This window comes from Amphiprion ocellaris, chromosome 8 (genome assembly GCF_022539595.1).
Source record: "Amphiprion ocellaris isolate individual 3 ecotype Okinawa chromosome 8, ASM2253959v1, whole genome shotgun sequence".
In the NCBI taxonomy this organism is placed as follows: Eukaryota; Metazoa; Chordata; class Actinopteri; family Pomacentridae; genus Amphiprion; species Amphiprion ocellaris.
The window spans coordinates 8377980-8397201 of record NC_072773.1 but is presented as its reverse complement, the minus strand read 5'-3'; the positions used below and the strand labels follow the sequence as shown (position 1 = coordinate 8397201).

Genomic DNA, 19222 nt, shown 5'->3' with positions numbered 1-19222 from the left:
AAGTTTGAGTATTCATACATGTTATGTATCTCTCATTGTAATTCATAGAGCCACAAGAGAAGAAGACTGCTAACTTGAATGTTGTCCAGAAGATAATTATCAACACCCTACACAAGGAGCCACAGAAGATCACTGCTGAAAAGACTGGCTGTTGACAGAGTGCTGTATCAAAGCATATTAATGGAAAGTTGACTGAAAGGGAAAAGTGTGGTAGGAAAAGGCACAAGCAACAGACTTGGAAGGATTGTCAAGAAAAGTCGATTCAAGAATTTGGAGGAGCTTCAGAAGGACTGAGGCTGGTGTCAGTGCATCAAGACTCTCCAAGCAAAGACATATGCAGGAAAGAAGCTACAACTGCCACATTCCTAATATCAAGACACTCCTGAACCAGAGACATCAGAAAAATCTTACCTGGTCCAAGGAGAGAAAGAACTGGACTGTTATTTAGTGGTACAAAGTCCTCTGTTCACATTAAAGTAAATTTTGCATTTCATTTGGAAATCAATGTCCTAAAGTCTGGTTGAAGAATGGAGAGGATCCAAGGTGTTTGAAGTCCAGTGTGAAGTTTCTGTAATGATTTGTGGTGCCATGTCATCAAAGTCAATGCAGCCTTTTAACAGAGGATTTTAGAGCTCACCTTGCTTCCACCCACTGGCAAGCTTTATGGAGATGTTGATTTCCATTTCTTGTAGGACACAGCACCTGCCCACAGAACCAAAACTACTACCAAATGGTTTATTGACCATGATATTACTGTGCTTGATTGGCCAACAAACTTGGCTGACCTGAACCCCACAGAGAATTTTTGGGATATTATCAAGAGGAGGATGACAGACACCTGACCCAAAACTACAGATGAGCTCAAGGCCTGTATTACAACAACCTGGGCTTCAATAAGACCTCAGCAGTATCACAGGCTGATCGGCTCCATGCCACAACACATTGATGCTGCAATTTGTGGTAAAGGAGCCCTAACCAAGTACTGAGTGTATAAATGCACATACTTTTCAAGATAGACAGTGTTCTCAAGAACTATTTCATTAGCTTTAAGCCACAACCATCAAAATTAAAACAAAAAAAGCATTTGAAGTAGTTTACTTTAGAAGTAATGAATGTAGAATATTTCAAATTCTATGTTTATGAATTAAATTCTGCAAAAAAATATTTTTTTTAAAAACAATATTCAGGTTTTTTTGTTTTTTTTTTAGATGCAGCAGTATATACTGGATGTCACTGAAAATGTCACATTCTACCATAAGCATTGCAAAGAATAGTACTCCTGCTCATGGTTGTAGACTATCACATACGTGACATCAGTGAGGTGGCGTCTTTGAACAAGCATTACCTATTTTGTTAAACCTCTGACAGAACTAGGCTCAGGGAAAGTAGCCATCTGCCTTGACCGGTTGGGGAGAGAGAGGGGGTGGGGGGAATAGCAGAAGGGGTTGGGGTGGGGTTAGCACAGCGGTTCTCAAATTTTTTTGTCAGGCCCCCCTTCAGAGGACAAAAAAAAACTTCTGTACCCCCCAATATACAAAATTTTATTTTTTTATATATATATATATATTTTTTTGTTTGTTTGTTTTTTTGTTTTTTTGGTTTTTTTTGTTGTTGTATTAAAACGTGAATATCCAGGCCATTGTTATTTTATCTGATTCCATTTTGTTGTTTTTAAAGATCAGGGGTGTCAAACTCATTCTAGTCCAGGGGCCACATAAAGCCCAGTTTGATCTCAACTGGACCGGACCAGTAAAATCACAGCATAATAACCTATAAAAAAAACCACAACTCAACTTTTTGCCTTTTTTAAAAAAAAAAAAGTACATTCTGAAAATGTTCACATTTAATGAACTATCTTTTTACAAAACATTGTGAACAACTTGAAATTTAAGAAAGAAAAACAAGTTAATTTTTAACAATATTATGCTTCAGTTGATAATGTACATGTGCAGTACAACTGCCAGATCGCAGTTTATCTACAAAGACACAAAACATTCAGTCACAGGTATCTAGAACTGAACAATCTAGTATTATACTTTATGATCAAAACAACTTGCCAAGGTCTTGAAATTATTTCAAAAATTACAGTTTTACACATTTACAATTTGCAGCTAATGTCTTCTTTGTCATTTTTACCCTTTGCAAAGCAGTCCCGCTGGCCGAAATGGACCATCTGGCGGGCGGTTTGGGCCCGCAGACCGCATGTTTCACAGCCCTGGTAAAAAAATAATGAGGAGTAAATGAGCCGAGGTGGTGACGTGATAAAGTACGCTGGTGTTCCAATTGCACGTTAACGATGCGTTCTCCTCTCTCTTTCCCGAGAGTTTCTATTTCCGAGTCGGTACTTGTCAAGTACGCAAGTACGGACTTGCACAACCATATGTACACAGCGGCCAGCGCAGTTTTTTGCGCCGCAAAAAACAGGCCGACGTTAAAACAACAGTTCCGCTAGTTAGTTCCGCATAGACGGACCTTTTCCTCCCAGTCGCTCGCGCCCCCCTTGTCATGCCTCGGGCGCCCCACTATTTGAGAAGTACTGGGTTAGCAGAAGGGGTTGGGGTGGGGATAGCAGGATAGAAGGTGGAGAGCAGACATTCGGTGATGTTGGTGATGCCAGAAACTGCAGATCAGACGTTTAACTACAGATCCAGAGACACCAGTGAGAACAAACACAGGACATATATACTTAGCTCTTACAAGTGAACTTCCTTTAAGGGAAAAAACATCAATGCTGCCAAATATAACGGTGTTGTAGCTGAAAGGAAAAAGCTGAGGTTGTCAAGTGCATTTCAACATATTTGAACACAATTACATAGCAATTATTTTACCACAGTAAAAACGTGTTTAATGCACAATTGATGAATGTAATGGACAATGTGTGCTTTTGAAAGTTTGCTGAGTCCTGGCTGTGGAACCGTCTGTGCTGCCTCCACCATCTGAGGGGATTACAAAGTTAAAGGAATACATTTTTCCCCAAACACCACATTGACCATAATCAGCCACTGAGGACTACTGACAGCAAACCTTCATGCCCATTCCAAAGAATTTTGGTATCAATTTTGAGTCACTACTGAAATTTGACAGATTAACTCTGTGGTGGATACTGGTCAGTCCTCTCTCTCTTGTCTGCAGCTAGTGCAGAATGTTGCTGCACATCTCCTAACCAGTACCACACTGTTAAATGTGACAAGTTGATCTTACTTAAACAAATCTAGGAAACCGGTTGCACTCAAAAAAGGTAAGTACCTATAACCATTAGTCGCAAGTTCAGTTTACTTAATATCTATTTGTAAAGTTTACTCAAAATTTAGCTGTATTAATTACTTTTGTGAACTTACAAATAGCAAGTAATTTTAACTTAATCTTTCCAAGTGTTAGCAACATAAATAAGTTAAGTTAGTCTGACTTAACTGAACTAACTGTACTTAGTAGAATTTAGGATACCCGATTGCCTTAGAAAAATTAAGTAAGCACAACAAAGAATTATTTGTTCACAGGGTCATAGTATTTATTTGAACAACAAATTATGTCAACAAGGCTCCATGACAGTTTTTTCACAAAACCAATAATCAATTAAGGTTTAGCCGACTCTCAAGCTAAAAGCTTATGCTTTTAACTTAAACAAAACAACAAAACATAACACTGGTGTTAAAACTGTGCTATATCTGCTGATAGCAAACTAACCAGGTTTGTTTATAGACAAAAAGGATATTATCTAATAATCAATGACCACAATAAACTGTAAGTCTTAAACTATTCAGTTACCCAGGAAATAATTTTTGTTGTATACATCAACATAGTGAAATTAAACTTTTCATGAGACAAGGCATATCCTTTACCTGTCTATTTTCATTCTGTAACATCTAGAATTTGGGAGTAGTGTGTCCCACAAATAAAATTTGGCACTTTAAACATTTTAAAACAAACATTTGGGTAAAAACACAAACACCTGACTACTTCTCAAAAAAAGTGAGCTCTATTTTCACAAGACTGTTAATGTCAATTACACTCAAATGTTTCTTTACTTAACTTCACAAGCTAGTTTTGGTTATTCAAAGAGGACTCAAACCTCCAACTGAAATCCCACAAGTTGAGACAGTACTGAAACTATAACATTATAACAGCATAACAAGTAACCAATCTATGACTGACTTTCTAAGAATTTTGAACAGTCAAATCAAGTATCTATTCTCCAGGATCCTTTGCTATTTTAAGGATCTACCTGCAGTAAATCCACCTACTGCAAAAGAGCATTTTTCAAGCTCTGAAGTTTTGGCCTCAGGTGACCGTAACCGATGTTAAGCATCACCCTCTGAATAAAATCAAAGATGTTCTTCAGTCGTTTTGGATAATCCAGATGAAGAGCGTATATGAGTCCAAATAAAATGCAAAAAGCTTGTGCGTGGCTTTCAATGTCATCCATGACGATAATACCTTCTAGTATGATGGCAGTGCTGGATGGTTCGAGGGGCAGGGCATGTGGACCTGGCAGCTGACTGTCTTCAGGTATCACAGTCAATACCCCAACCGGTACCTGTGTGACATCTGCAGTGGCATGAGAGTCCTGTAGATATAAAGAAAGGTTAAAAAATAATTTTAAAATGTTGGCTTCATAATGCATAACCTTCATCATATCAAATTATGCAATACTTACAAAGCAGACTTTGAAAAATTCACTTCCATCATCCCCAAGGAAAACTGGAAGACATCGCAGGACAGCAGTCCTCATGGCTCTGACATCACGGGTCTGATGATTGGGGAAAACAGTGAAATCAGGAAAAGCATTTTCTGAAGAAAGTGCATCATATTTTTCTATGTTGAGCGATTTAAAGGAATAGTTTGGCTTGTTGGGAAACGTATTTGTTTGTCTTGTTGAGCAACATTAGAAGGTAAACATCACTCTCACGTATGTGTGACAAATGTGAGGCCACAGTTAATAGCTGGTCATCTGTGGAAATTAGAACATTGTCAAAAAGGAAGAACTTGCACAATTCCCACCACTTACACAAGATGAGAAGGAGTGCTTACCCTTGTTTCAACCTGGGCAAGAATCTCTGCAAGCGTCCTTCCAACCATTCCACCTTTTGATTTGAAGATCTCCAGGAAACGTGGGGTATGTCGGTCCAACGACTCAAAGAAGTCTTGCTCAAGATCTTGGCTTGCCACTCTTGTGAATTCTGCAAAGACCTTCAAGGACAAAACCAAACACAAACACAACATTTTGTAGCAAATTAAGAGATGACCACAATATTACTGTATACAAACTGTGAATGGGACAGATAGTTTCACATCACACCAAAACGTTGTTTTTATGTTTATGCAATTTGTATATTTAATTTTTTACTTAAAAATCCTTTAATTCCCCAGCAAACAACATCCTAACTTAGTATATATATTCATATTATTCAGTGTACTTATTAGCTACCTGTTGTTTTCTGAAGAGGGCTGGCCACCGTCCCAACATCTGTTTCACAGAGGGCTGCTCTTCCACAATTTCTTTGCGTCTTAAAGAGAAGGTCTGGCTCATCAGCTGATTCACAAGTGCTACATCTGGGAACCTTTTCTTCATTTCATTTTCAAGCAGCTGTCTAGACCTTTCAAGCACTGATGCATCCTGACCAAGCGGAATATCTGGCAGAAAGTTTGTCTCACTTCTTCTGGGTCTCTTCAGGTTTTTTCGAGGTGGGTCACCATCTGGGTTCTGCTGTGCTCTCTTATTACCATTGACTACCACATCTGCAATTCCACATCTGCGAAGTTTGGAACGGAAATTTCCCATTTTGAATTTTAAACTATTCTTCCATCCATAGCAGCCCATGGGTGACCCTGGCTCAGCAAGGCAAGGGTGCTTGGCAATCAGTGCTGCAGCAACAGTTGTGAAGTGTTCATCTTGTGGGTAAGCCGAGAACTTGTACATCTCCTCAGCTAGTTTCTGCAGAATGTCATGCTTCATGTCTCGTGAAACTGACTTGCGTGTGCCATCTCTCATATAAATTAAGTTTCCCTGCCTCAGTCTATATTCAGTATTCACAGAGAAATATGGCACCTCAAATGTAGAAGGCCATGGGTCATGTGAGGTCAGTGCTGTGGTCTCCTCAGTGTGAGGCAGTATTTCTGTGTCAGATGAATTAGGCGAAGACCGAGCATAAGTTGAAGACAATGCACTGGCTGAAGACGATGGACTGGCTGCAGACAATATTATACCTACATTTTCCAGACTGATAATCTTCAGTGTTGGTCTATCAGGTAGCTCACTTATGTCTGTGAGGTTGCAAAAAGCATTGTTGAAGTCCGGGTCTTCATAGTGAAGCATGAAGTTGTACTGCAGACCAAGACGTTTCTTCAACTCGCTTAGTAGTTCCTCCAAAGTATCAGGTCTTTTGTGGAAAGTTACTTTTCGGATGTCACTTTCACCAACCACCACCCTAACTGGCCAGGACTGCTCCATAGTTCTGAAAAAATGAAATATGACATCAGCACAAAATATAACGCTTCAGGGTCACAAACAACTTGCCTTTCACTCTGTAGGCAGAGAGGGGAAAGACATCATTGAAGTCTTTCAAGTGAGTTACAAGCAAGTTTGAGCTACTTTTGCAGACTTCGTATGCTCTGAGGTGTTCATGGTACCATGCAAACAATTCCCTACAAATGAACAAAATATTGGTATCCACAACCAGAACCTGCTGAATCTGCCTAAATTCTGGAAGGCCTGCACATGAACCAACAGACACCACCATGTCAGCTGCATACTTAATACCATCTATGCTAACAGATGTAGCTGCAAGGACTGTGTTTTGAGGTGCATGTCTTGCCAACAAATGCTGCTGCACATTATCTGGGAAGGAAGAAATCATGACACTCTTCACTTTGTCCAATTCCAGTGCTGGTTTGAAAAATGAAGCAGACTCCAAATGGTAAGCCATCATCTTTTGATGTCTTTCAGCCAAAGTCAGAGGAACATTTTTGAAATTGTGGGCTCCACGAATGACCCGTTTAAAGAACTTGTGTTTTCCCTCAAACCTCATTGTCCATACATCTACAAGTGGTCCAAATACTTGAATCAGATGGGGATAATGCTCCAAGTAGTGGTGTTTTGGACGGAGTCTGTAGTGAGGGAATGCCTTTTGAAGAAAAGTTCTATGTTCCGACAACTTGGAATCCAGATAGTGGAGAGACTCCTCAGTAAACCTTGTAGACATGGCCAACTCAACCACATCTTTCAAGCACAGTATAACCTCCCATGCATCATCTCCTTCAGGGATATAATGACCAATCAGTAGGGGAAGGAGTCTGATCAGGCTCCAGTTTTCATGACCATTACCTCCAATGGTCCCTTTGACATGGAATGTTTTAGAAATTGTCTGAGGCTGGTTTGTTTTGTCTGAATGTGTGTAGGGAAATTCCTTTATGGCATGATTCAGCATCTCAAGTGTGAAGAACTTCTTTTTTATTAAGTCCTGAATGCAAAGACACAACTCAGAAGGAATAATACCTTCAAGCAAGTCGTGGAGGATATCAGGAGGGAAACCATCAACAACATGAAAGTGCTCCAAATGATCACTTATCGGACAGCTCCCTTTCACACCATATTGCTTAGCCATCTGGGCATCCTGTTGGACTTCTTGGACATGCCGATCATGGTCTTGTTTTCTTCTCAAGCAGAAGTGACCAGACCTGACTTCATTATCTTGTATTTCCTGCCGTGTAGCCATGCAGAAGCGGCAAATCTTATCAGAGACAAAACTTTCATGAAATCCTGCCAAAGAATGAGCAGCCAAATTATCTGCAGCAATATACAAAACAGTTCCTCGGACACTTGAGCCTAGTTTTTCCACATATATACCATGCTTCTCAAGAAGCACTAGATCCTGGAGGAGTGGACGAAGGACTTCAGAGTACCCACATACTTTGACGGTGTTTGCCTTACAAAGAAGAGCTAACTGTATTGAGCTGAGAGAGGAGCGAAATTTAGGTGCAATATTTACCAGCACCCAATATACTGCACAGATTTTATGTTTGTTTTTAGCAGTCCCCAGAGGGTTCGTAACCTCAAAGTCATCAATGTACAGTGCCAAGGCTATCTGACAATTTTCCTCCATGAGTAAAGTATTTTCACAGAAACGTGAACCATCCCTGAAGTTACTGTACCCTTGCACATCATCACTGCTAACTGTAAGAGCTTTGTCCAAGATTTCATGTTTGTTTAACAAAGTCTGGAGCATTTTAAGGACAGGTATGTAGACAACTGACTGCTTGTGTTCGCCTATGACAAATTCAACAGGTTGCACAATTTTAAACTCTTTTAACATGTAAAAGGCTCTTTTGCAGGACGTGGACAGGGAACCTCCAGTCTGAGTGTGTTTCAAAATGACATTGCTTTCTGAGATTGCACTTACTATTTCTTTTGTTATAGACATGTCTGCATCAGGATAGTATTTCAAGAGTATTCTCTGAACAGCAGAAAAATGCAAAGGTTTTGACAGGTCCATGATCTGCCTTATTTGCTGTATTACATCTTGCACAGCAGTTTCAGAAATATTAAGTATGGTCGACATTCTAAGGAAAAGGGCTGCCAAATTATGCTCAAGCTGCCTCTCTAAGTCATCAGTATTATCTGCTGTCAAATCCTCTTCTTGAAAATCACTTGTATCTTCAGTGTCACTTTTGTTTCCAGATTGGGCAGCTTCAACCAAAGGTTCTGCATGAGTTAGAATTCCTGGCTTGAACTGCAGCTGGCTGCTGCTATTGTGTTTCCTGCTTTTGTGGGCATTGAACGTAGTGTAGATGCTGGTTTCAAAATTACAACCCTGGTATGGGCACTGTACTTTTTGGTGCATCTGGATATGTGTTCGCAAATGTGTGAAAAAATCTTTTTCTGCACACATCTCACTGAAGTCACAAAGTTGACATTGGAACACATTTTTTATGGCATCACAATGATCACTGATCTGGGAGTGTGCTCTTGATAAATGTACTTTAAGACTATTAAAGGACTTGAATGTGCAGAGGCACTCTTTATGAATGCATGGTAATGGTGCTGTTCTTGTGTAACCACCATGTTTCAATCTATAATGTTTAAGCAGTTGCCCCCTCTTTTCACATGTGAAGCTGCAGAACTTACACGTCCACTGCATCAGTGTTGATCAATGTGTGTCTTCAAGCTGTAAAAAAAAAGAAAATAAAAAAAAGAAAAACAAGAAAAATGTTACAAAAATGACAGCAACTTTCTACTATCCTGGCAGACAGTTAAACAGTTCTGAGCAACACACGTGAGACAGGTTGCTGCTCAGAACCGCTGGTTCTGGCTGTGTGTAATTTGTAAATGTTACTTTACAGCAGAATTACAAAATGGTGCACGTGCAGGGCTCTACACTATTATCACTATTGTCACCTTTTTATTTTATTGTAAGTAAGAATAATTTAAAGTTACATTTACATTAATAAACCACATACAACGATTTATAATAGTCAACAACAGGGCTCGAGCTTCAGGACCTTTCAATTTTTATTTGACATTGAAAAAAAGGGTAACTTTATGATGAATGGTGATGAAATAAAAGATAAATATGACTTGATGTTTAGTGTAGAACACAAAATTCTCATTGAATGAATGAATGTAATCGTACTGCTACAGACTGAACTGAAATAACTGACAGACTTCACAGCTCCTGAGTGTATAACAGCAACACTAACTTAACTAATACCACACAGTATTCTAATCTGTCACAGTTTGATGTCAAGCTTTATAAACCAAGACAGACTGAGCCGATCCGTTTCACACACAGCGCGACCGTCAGCTTGATAACTCACTGACTGAGCCGCTGTTTTGGGCAGTAACGTTACTGTTTTTCAAAATGTTAGCTTGTTAGCATGCTAATACCTTAATCTGCGTTTACGTAGGAGGAGCGGGTCGACTTACCGAGCACGCACGTGACGTTACCGTTAACGGTAAGCAGCTCAACTCAGTGGGTCGGGTTGAATCCACCGCTGCAGCCGCTGTTCAAGTCCAGCTGCTTTTCCCGGATGTAACGCGGTTACTAACAGTCAGTACTGGTCGGCACAAGACCGGTGCTACCGCTTTAGTGCACTACACAGAACATTAAGTCATACTTATTTTTATCATCATTCATTATAAAGTTACCAGGTTTTTATATTGTCCTGGATAAAATTATTTATCGCACTGGAGCGACGGGCAGTCCTTAAGCTCAAGCCACATATGCAGTTTTATATATCTAAAACGTAACCTTCAGCACAGGGTGACATATACATACATATTTGTAAATTCTGTGCTTGCCAGAACTTTTTAATTTAGAAATTCTGCTGCAAATTTGCATTTTCAGCTCTTCTCATTGATGTACTATAGTGAACGTGACAAACTCTCGTGAATGACACGGCAGTTTTAGTTAGCTGCATTGGCTACTGTTAGCTAACATTAGCATTAGCCAGGAGTCTTAGTTACGTCCAGACATGTTCGTAATCACTATGTTCAGAAATTTGTTTTGCAAAATCTCAGCTATGAGTAATGAAATCCTGACAAGCTGACAAGTGGAGTTACTTAGTGAAGTTGAATAACTTACCAAGACACTTGGAACACGTTCTGCTTGGTCCAATTGTCTGGAAACGGGAAAAGTCGGTCCAGCGCCTGAAAACTTGTCCTGTACTGCTCTACTGCGCATGTGCACTGCTGAGCTCTGCGTACACTTACTCCAGGAACAGAATGGTTCGAGTTCAGTTCACTTGGATGAACTGAGTTTTATATCTCTTTAAGGAAAAATGAGTACTGTTTACTAGTACTACGAGTAATACTCACAATCCACGAGTTAAATGAACAGGATAGTGAAAAATAAGTAATGTATACTAATGTGATTTATGTATGCACAGTTATTACCTTTTTTCCTGCAGGAAAAAAGTACTGCCTGTGCAGTGTCGGACAGTTAGTTTAACACAGTGTAATACATATTTAAGGCCATGTTTGTCATTGATGGAGCTGAGAGTCACTTTGTCTGCTCAAAAGGGACTCATATATTTACTCTCCTCTCTCTCCAGGCGGCTCTGTCATGGGTGTGAAGATGCTGCAGTGTTTTCCTTTCTACAGACGCTGTAAAGAACGCTGCAAGAGCAGACAGTGCCCCCCAGCAGCAGGTGAGAAGCAGCTACACTCTAAGAAAAACACTAGTTCAAATCCATGATAGTACAGCCGGGTGAAGCTTGACTTTCTTTCACCTCTCAGTTCCCATTGAGGTGATAAAACCACGTCTGTCCTCCACAACATCCAGAGGCAGTGACAGTGAAGGAGCAGGAAGCCTCAGTCGGGGCTCGCAGATCTATTTCTCCACCAAAGCCAGGCTGTCTTTTCAGGCACCAGCTGGACAGCAACATCAACACAGTGGACGCCACCTGCTGAGAAGCCTGCAGAGGAGCTGAACGGACTCAGTTTTCCATCCTGTTCTTGTTTGGAGGCTGTGGTGCAGAGCTGGGGGAGCCTGTAGCTGAGCAAATGCATCTAAGGTAGGGTGACCAGACGTCCCGATTTACCCGGGACCGTCCCGTTTTTGAGCCCTGCGTCCCGTGTCCCAGCGGATTTTACTACCCCCATTGTTTTGTCCCGTTTTTATACAAGCGCGGTCCCGGGCGTCCTGGCTTTTCTCCTTCTTCCCCTCGTCAATCAACACGCACCACACTACATGTTATTAGCCAAAATAGTGCATTATGGTTAAAACGTGTTGTCTTTGGGCCATGTATATGTCAATCAAAGTGTTGTCATGGTAATTTATATATGAACCTATTAAAAAACTTGTCGGCCCTCCGTGTGTCTGTATCTTGATGCTCATTGGTCCGTGGTGTTGTGTTTATACGTTCACAACAGCCAGCTCCACGCCGCGGCTCGAATGAATCAGTTCACCGGCACAACATGCCAAAAAGAAAATCGAGGCTAACTGCAGAGCTCCTGGAGCAATACAGCTTTTTAAGAAAAGTTTCGGGAAACGAAAATGCAGCATTTTGTTCACTGTGTAAGTGAGAGTTTTCCGTTTCTCATGGTGGAAAAGCCGACGTGCAGAGCCACAGCAAAACTAGCAAACACAAGAGGTGGGAACAGGCGGGAAGTAGCTCTGTTAGCGCATTTTATGGACCTGCAGCTGCTGGCGATCAAGAACTTAAACGTGCTGCTCAGGAGGCCACATTTGCCTACCACTTGGTGAGACACAATCAAAGCTTTCGTTTCGTTTCGAAAAAATGCGCTCCACAGGGGCATTTGTGCCAGGAATCCTGGCACAAATGCCCCTGTGGAGCGCATTTTTTTCAATAATGAACAATACATGGACTGATGAGAGAAACCGCATGTCGTTGGACACTTTGAAAGCACTGCTTATTACTCGGGTTAACATTCATGTTAGCCGCTCTGAGTTTTATGAAAGCATAACTCCAAACCATAGCTTCCTTAAAAAGGTACACTCAAGTTTGAAGTATTAAAGTGGAATAGAATTCCCATCTTCATTACATAAGTGCACATTTTGATTGTTTTGTTCACCTGTTTTTGTGGTGAAATGTTTAATGGTTTAAATTCCACTTAATTTACCAATTATTTTACTTCCATAATATATTGAGAGTCAAATGTGTTCATGCTGTAAAACATTCATTGACTTCAATAAATTTCTTCTTGCAGAGAATCTGTCGTGTAACGTTATATGTTTGGGTCAAAATTTAGTGTCCCAGTTTTTAATTTTGAAAATCTGGTCACCCTAATCTAACGTCACCTTTAGATGTGATCAACAGTAGTCGTCCGGAGCTGCAGGTCGTATTTTATCCTCTTGCTCCTCGCCGCCCACAGAACTCTTCATGGTTAATCACATTCAACAAGGGACAGAGGAAAACAGACTGACAGACACTTGGTTTTCAGATATCATGAGACTGAACAGGGTGGATTTACTGTCAAACCGACATACTGATGAGGTGGAAGACAATATAGTTCGTTTACAGCATTCACTACCAATAAGTGCATTACATATTTTTTTAAAACTGCATTTCTTTTTATCTTTAACTGCTTGCTGATTAGATCATGGATGCCGTTAAAGAGGGCTTCACAGTGTAATTATGAATAGCTGTCTAAAGATTATCATTAGCAGTCATCATCACAACTGACTGAATCATTTCCCAAAACCCAGGACTGTGCAGACTTTCTACTCCTGCTCTGTGACACAAAAAGCCGCAAGTTAAGAGTGAAATAAATCAGAGGAGATTTTTTTTTTTAAAATAAAAGGAATCATCCTCTCCCTGGCAACTGATTGCACAAGGGTCGTGTTGACATTGCGTAGAATACATGCTGACCAGTTTGAGGATGTTTAGCAGCTGATTTGCTTCAAGTTAGTTCCTTTTTGAAAACCCATGAAGTAAACTGAGCTGTACAGCAATTGTATTTCTTTTACCGTATTTTCGCGACCATAAGGCGCACTTAAAAGTCTTAAATTTTCTCCAAAATGGACGGAGCGCCTTATAATGTGGTGCGCCTTATGTGTGCACCGAGTTCCAAAATCTGTAAACGTTGTTGTGTGACTTTGACTGACTGAGAGTGGAGTCATCGTTAAGGCCAATCAAAAGGGCTGGATGGACGAGGAGAAAATCAAAGATTGGCTGAGTGAGGTGTACGTAAAGAGACCAGATGGTTTTTTCCACGCGTCACCGTCCCTGTTGATCTGTGACTCCATGCGCGTCCATCTCACAGCCGCTGTGAAAAACCAAGTGCAGCAAATTAACTCAGAGCTTGCTATCATTCCGGGAGACTTGACGAAGGAACTCCAACCGCTGGACATCAGTGTAAACAGAGCGTTCAAAGTGAAGTTGCGAACGGCGTGGGAGCGATGGATGACAGATGGCGAACACAGTTTTACTAAGACTGGGAGGCAGCGCCGGGCGAGTTACGCCACAATTTGTGAATGGATTGCGGATGCTTGGGCTAACGTGTCTGCTTGCACTGTTGTTCGAGCTTTCACAAAAGCCGGCATCATTTATGAGGAGCCGCACGGCAACGAGACTGACTCTGATAATGACGAGCGGGAACCTGGCGTGTTCGATGGAGAACTAGCCCAGCTGTTCATTTCGGATACAGAAGATGAGGACTTTGATGGATTTGTGAATGAGGCTTGATCAAAAAACAACGTGAAAACATTGCTAAATACTTCAATAAAGTACAACTGAACTCAGTTTTGCTTCCGCTGCATTTTTTAAAACACACGCTAGCATGCATGTTTTAAGCTAGTACAGGTATGTTTTACCTGCCCGCGCCCTATAATCCGGTGCGCCTTATGTATGTGTTAAATACAGAAATAGCACCCGGAACTGAGACTGCGCCTTTTAATACGGTGTGCCTTATGGTCGCAAAAATACGGTATGCGTTTTGTTAGTCATGCTTGATTTCTTTTAATATTTTTATAACTAAAAAAAAAGGTCTTGATTGTTAATAAAATTCAGACTTTTTAGGAAACCCTAATTGTAGATTTGAAGGATGAGCAATGTAAATGTTGATATTAAAAAAGACAAATGATTCAAATCCACAAAGTCAAAATCTTCATTTACAACTAATAGATAAAAAAAATTGTATTAAAATGTCTCCTGTGTTTTTATTGATGGTGAATATGTTTTGCAGCGTTAAATATGAGGCTTGCGAACAAAAATAGAGAGACAGCGAGATCCCAAAATGGCTTTTGCCATATGGCCGAGCGGTTTTGCCATATGGCAGAGCGGTTTTGCCATATGGCAAAATGGCTTTTGCCATATGGCCGAGCGGTTTTGCCATATGGCATTCAGCAGTGGTTTATGACAGACTCAGGATTGGTATATGGCGAAATTGTGTGACTAATCATTGTTGACGCTAGTCACAAAATACTGTCATGCAATGTGCTTTTGATTCACGTGCAGTGCGATTTAGGTTTACTATATTTTTTATGTTTCTCACACTGACGTCTGTACACGTATGACCGCCGATGAGTACCGTAACGTCACAGGCCGTGTTAGGTGGCTAGGCTAACCGTGTTAGACACCGGAGCCAGCCTAGCCTTAACCGGCCATATGCCCTAATAGTCTATACACTGTATATACTGTGTGTGTGTGTGTGTGTGTGTGTGTGTGTGTGGGTGTGTGTGTGTGTGTGTCTGTGTGTGTGTGTGTGTGTGTGTGTGTGTGTGTGTGTGTGTGTGTGTGCAATCGCAAGACGTATGCTTGCACTTTTGTTTTTTTATGAACGACTGTACATTATTAATAGCGCTATATTAAAACTGTTACAGTTGCATGTCATTTCCAAGGGTCATAAAGACATTCTTTTAATTTTGAAATCAGCCATATACAGTTTCACTTGTGAAATATAAGCCACACAGTTTGCACCACATCTACCAATTCTACAGCGATTGGTAGTAATAATATTACTAATAAAGGCAGGGACAGGCCTTGCGTGTATGTACAGATGATACTTATTTTTTCACTGAAATATCCGCTGTATGAAAAAACTGTGCTTCTTTCACACGGTCAGATATCTGCCAGTAGGGGGCGTCGTTGGTGTATTTTTCCATGTCAACAATGACACAGTTTTAGAGGTTTCTTAGGTGAAAGATGAGAGATTGCAGAGAGATGACTCAGAATTGAAACTCAGTACACGCCATTTTTAATTCCTCTACTTATCCACCACCGCCACATGGTTGATTGTGACCAGTGACATTATATACGCCATTACCAGTGGAATACAGTGCCACACGCCATTATCCTTGCCATATACCGTTTCAGGTTTGCCATGTGCCGTTGCATTTTTGCCATCTGGCATTTCGGTCTTGCCACATGGCACTTCTGGTTTGCCATCTGGCATTTCGGTTTTGCCACATGGCATTTCTGGTTTGCCATCTGGCATTTCATTTTGCCACATGGCATTTCTGGTTTGCCATCTGGCATTTCATTTTGCCACATGGCATTTCTGGTTTGCCATCTGGCATTTCTGGTTTGCCATCTGGCATTTAGGTTTTGCCACATGGCAATATATATAAGTCCTTTATTTCTCCCCACGCCAGGGGAAATTCACATTGTTACAGCAGCTTATGTAGCAATAGACGTAGTAGTAGAAATAAAATAATAATAGAACAGTAGTAATAATATTTAGGAGGGTGGCAGGGGGAGGGGTGATGGTGGTGATGGGGGGTGAGACAAGGAGGGGTGATGGGGCTGTATGTAGAGTCGAGTCGATGCGTACTCATCATCCCGCTGTTGTGGAATCCTCTTCTTAGTGGGAATCGTCGTTCTTGAAATTGTCATCATCCTCCTCGGAATCTACAAATGGTGGAGGATGGAGGAAAGGTGGTGGTGTTGGTGGTAGAGAGCTGAGGTGTGAAGAAGGAGTTGGCTGGTCGGTGCTTTGATGAGAGGGGGGAGGAGTGGGAGCAGAGTCAAATCTGTTAAAGAACAGATTCAGCTCATTGATCCACTCCCGGCCTCCTGCTGCAGCTCCCCTCTCATGGCCTCTGCTGGAACCAGAGATGGATCTCAGGTCTCTCCAGACCTCCCTTGTGTTATTGTCCTGCAGGTAAGATTCCATCTTGGTCCTGTAGCTGGCCTTGTCCGCCTTGATCTTCGTCTTTATCTCCTTCTGCACCCTCCTCAGCTCCTCTTTGTCCCCAGATCCAAAAACCCTCCTTTTCTCCTTCAGCAGGGCCTTCAGTTCCAGGGACACCCAGGGTTTGCTGTTAGAGAAACACCGTACTTTCCTGGTCGGTACGATGTTCTCTGCACAGAATTTAATGTAGTCCGTAATAGTGTCAGTCAGTGAATCAACGTCCTCCCCATGTGGACCACACAGCACATCCCAGTCTGTGGTCTCAAAGCAGTCCTGCACCACCTCAGTGGCCTCATCAGACCACTTCTTCACATACCTGATGGTGGGGGGTTGTTTCTTCACCATAGGTATGTAAATGGGCTGCAGTCTCACCAGGTTGTGATCTGAGTGGCCCAGCGGGGGGAGGGGGGAGGAGCTGTATGCATCCTTGATGTTTGCATACAGCAGGTCCAGGGTTTTATTGTGTCTGGTATGGCAGGTCACGTACTGGGTGAACGTGGGGAGAGTGGCAGAGAGCGATGCATGATTAAAGTCTCCTGAGATGATGATAAGAGACTGAGGGTGTGATGTTTGCAGCTGGGACGCTTCAATGTGGATGAGTTCACAGGCTGCAGTCGCATCAGCTGAGGGAGGGATGTACTGTGTACATCCCTCCCTCGCCTGTAATGGCTATTACATGTGATAGCTATATATATATATATATATATATATATATATATATATATATATATATATATATATATATATATATATATATGGAATGAAAGTCGGAATATATATAATGAAAGTCGGAATATATGGAATGAAAGTCGGAATATATGGAATGAAAGTCTGAATATATGGAATGAAAATCCGAATATATTGAATGAAAATCCGAATATATTGAATGAAACTCTGAATATATGGAATGAAACTCTGAATATATTGAATGAAACTCTGAATATATGGAATGAAACTCTGAATATATTGAATGAAACTCTGAATATATGGAATGAAAATCTGAATATATGGAATGAAAATCTGAATATATTGAATGAAACTCTGAATATATGGAATGAAACTGAATATATTGAATGAAAATCTGAATATATTGAATGAAACTCTGAATATATGGAATGAGAATCTGAATATATGGAATGAAAGTCTGAACACTTTCATTCAATATATTCCGACTTTCATTCAATATATTCAGAATTCTAGATTTTTTTTATATATATATATATATATATATAATTTCCTAAACGGCATGCCATATATATATATATATATATATATATATATATATATATATATATATATATATATATATATATATATATATATATATATATATATATATATATACATCATGGCATATATAACACATATACCAGTGGTACCAGATCCATTAGAGGTGGGAGGGCCATGGAGGTTGTTGTGCAAACCAGGGGCACATACTCAGTTTTGTCACACTGTAATGTCAGTGCGTATTTCCAATGACAATCATTGGATTATTGATTAAAGTGCTACATTTCTCTTAAATATGAGAATGTTTTAAACTGTGGATAGATATTTCTCCTTTTTTGCAAATTCGAGCAGAAATGTGTATATAAACGTGTATATAATTTGCCTTGTTTTTCTCACTTTAATTATTCTATGTTTCTATAGAAATACCTTCAAATAAAGTTACAGAAAGTGAGATCCTTGACTTCAGCTTTTAAATTGTCACTCTGACACTCTGTTGGTCTTGATCATTACATCATTGCTATTCATTGTTCTGAGATTCAACGCAGCATGAGAGACAGATTTCGAGAACTTCAGCTGTGCCTTAAACTGGCAGAACCGGTTCTTCAGGGATGGAGGTGAGGGTTTCACACATCAGCAGAAGTGTGAATGGCCCTAATTAGCATTTGAATCTTGCTGTTGTCTGTCATGACTGGTTGCCACACACACTTCAAGATTCAAGATTCCTACCTCTTAGTATACAAGTACACAAAAATAAAACGAGAACGAAAACCCCACTTTTCATGCAGTGCAGCAGACGTCCTCTGCAAGCTGCCACTCATCTAAGAAACAGTGTTGATTGATTTGTTTGGTTTCCGTACAAGGAAATGACATGCAACTGTAACAGTTTTAATTGCCATATGGCAAAAGCCGTTGCCATATGGCAAAAGCCATTGCCATATGGCAAGCCATTTTGCCATATGGCAACGGCTTTTGCCATATGGCAAAAGCCATTGCCATATGGCAAGCCATTTTGCCATATGGCAAAAGCCGTTGCCATATGGCAAAAGCCGTTGCCATATGGCAAAAGCCGTTGCCATATGGCAAGCCATTTTGCCATATGGCAAAAGCCGTTGCCATATGGCAAGCCATTTTGCCATATGGCAAAAGCCGTTGCCATATGGCAAAAGCCGTTGCCATATGGCAAGCCATTTTGCCATATGGCAAAAGCCGTTGCCATATGGCAAAAGCCGTTGCCATATGGCAAGCCATTTTGCCATATGGCAAAAGCCGTTGCCATATGGCAAGCCATTTTGCCATATGGCAAAAGCCGTTGCCATATGGCAAAAGCCGTTGCCATATGGCAAAAGCCGTTGCCATATGGCAAGCCATTTTGCCATATGGCAAAAGCCGTTGCCATATGGCAAGCCA

The 19222-nt window shown here is 40.8% G+C and overlaps 1 protein-coding gene across 2 annotated transcripts; it reads right to left on the bottom strand.

The window, feature by feature from the left end:
• Nucleotides 1–3489: 3489 nt before the first annotated feature.
• On the bottom strand, nt 3490–12187 carry LOC118469483 (uncharacterized). 2 transcript variants are annotated; one of them, XM_055012671.1, is made up of 6 exons: nt 10578–12187; nt 9122–9161; nt 5426–6452; nt 5029–5187; nt 4655–4747; nt 3490–4564 (listed from the first exon to the last, which is right to left on the bottom strand). In XM_055012671.1, the coding sequence occupies exons 3-6, from the start codon at nt 6446–6448 to the stop codon at nt 4238–4240; spliced, it is 1602 nt and encodes a 533-aa protein (XP_054868646.1). In that variant the 5' UTR covers nt 6449–6452; nt 9122–9161; nt 10578–12187; the 3' UTR covers nt 3490–4237. The 2 variants fall into 2 exon arrangements, 1 of the variants encoding a protein (XP_054868646.1); XR_008602467.1 differs by lacking the exon at nt 10578–12187 and having other exon boundaries at nt 5426–9416.
• Between the last annotated feature and the right edge of the window lie 7035 nt (nt 12188–19222).

What these genes read in the sequence shown, in the direction of transcription:
- LOC118469483 (XM_055012671.1), bottom strand. Translation starts at nt 6,448, where the DNA reads ATGGAGCAGTCCTGGCCAGTTAGGGTGGTGGTTGGTGAAAGTGACATC. An exon ending in TTGCCCAGGTTGAAACAAGG is followed by an intron (nt 4,748 to 5,028) that starts GTAAGCACTCCT and finishes CCCAATCATCAG; the next exon opens with ACCCGTGATGTCAGAGCCAT. An exon ending in AATTTTTCAAAGTCTGCTTT is followed by an intron (nt 4,565 to 4,654) that starts GTAAGTATTGCA and finishes TTATATCTACAG; the next exon opens with GACTCTCATGCCACTGCAGA.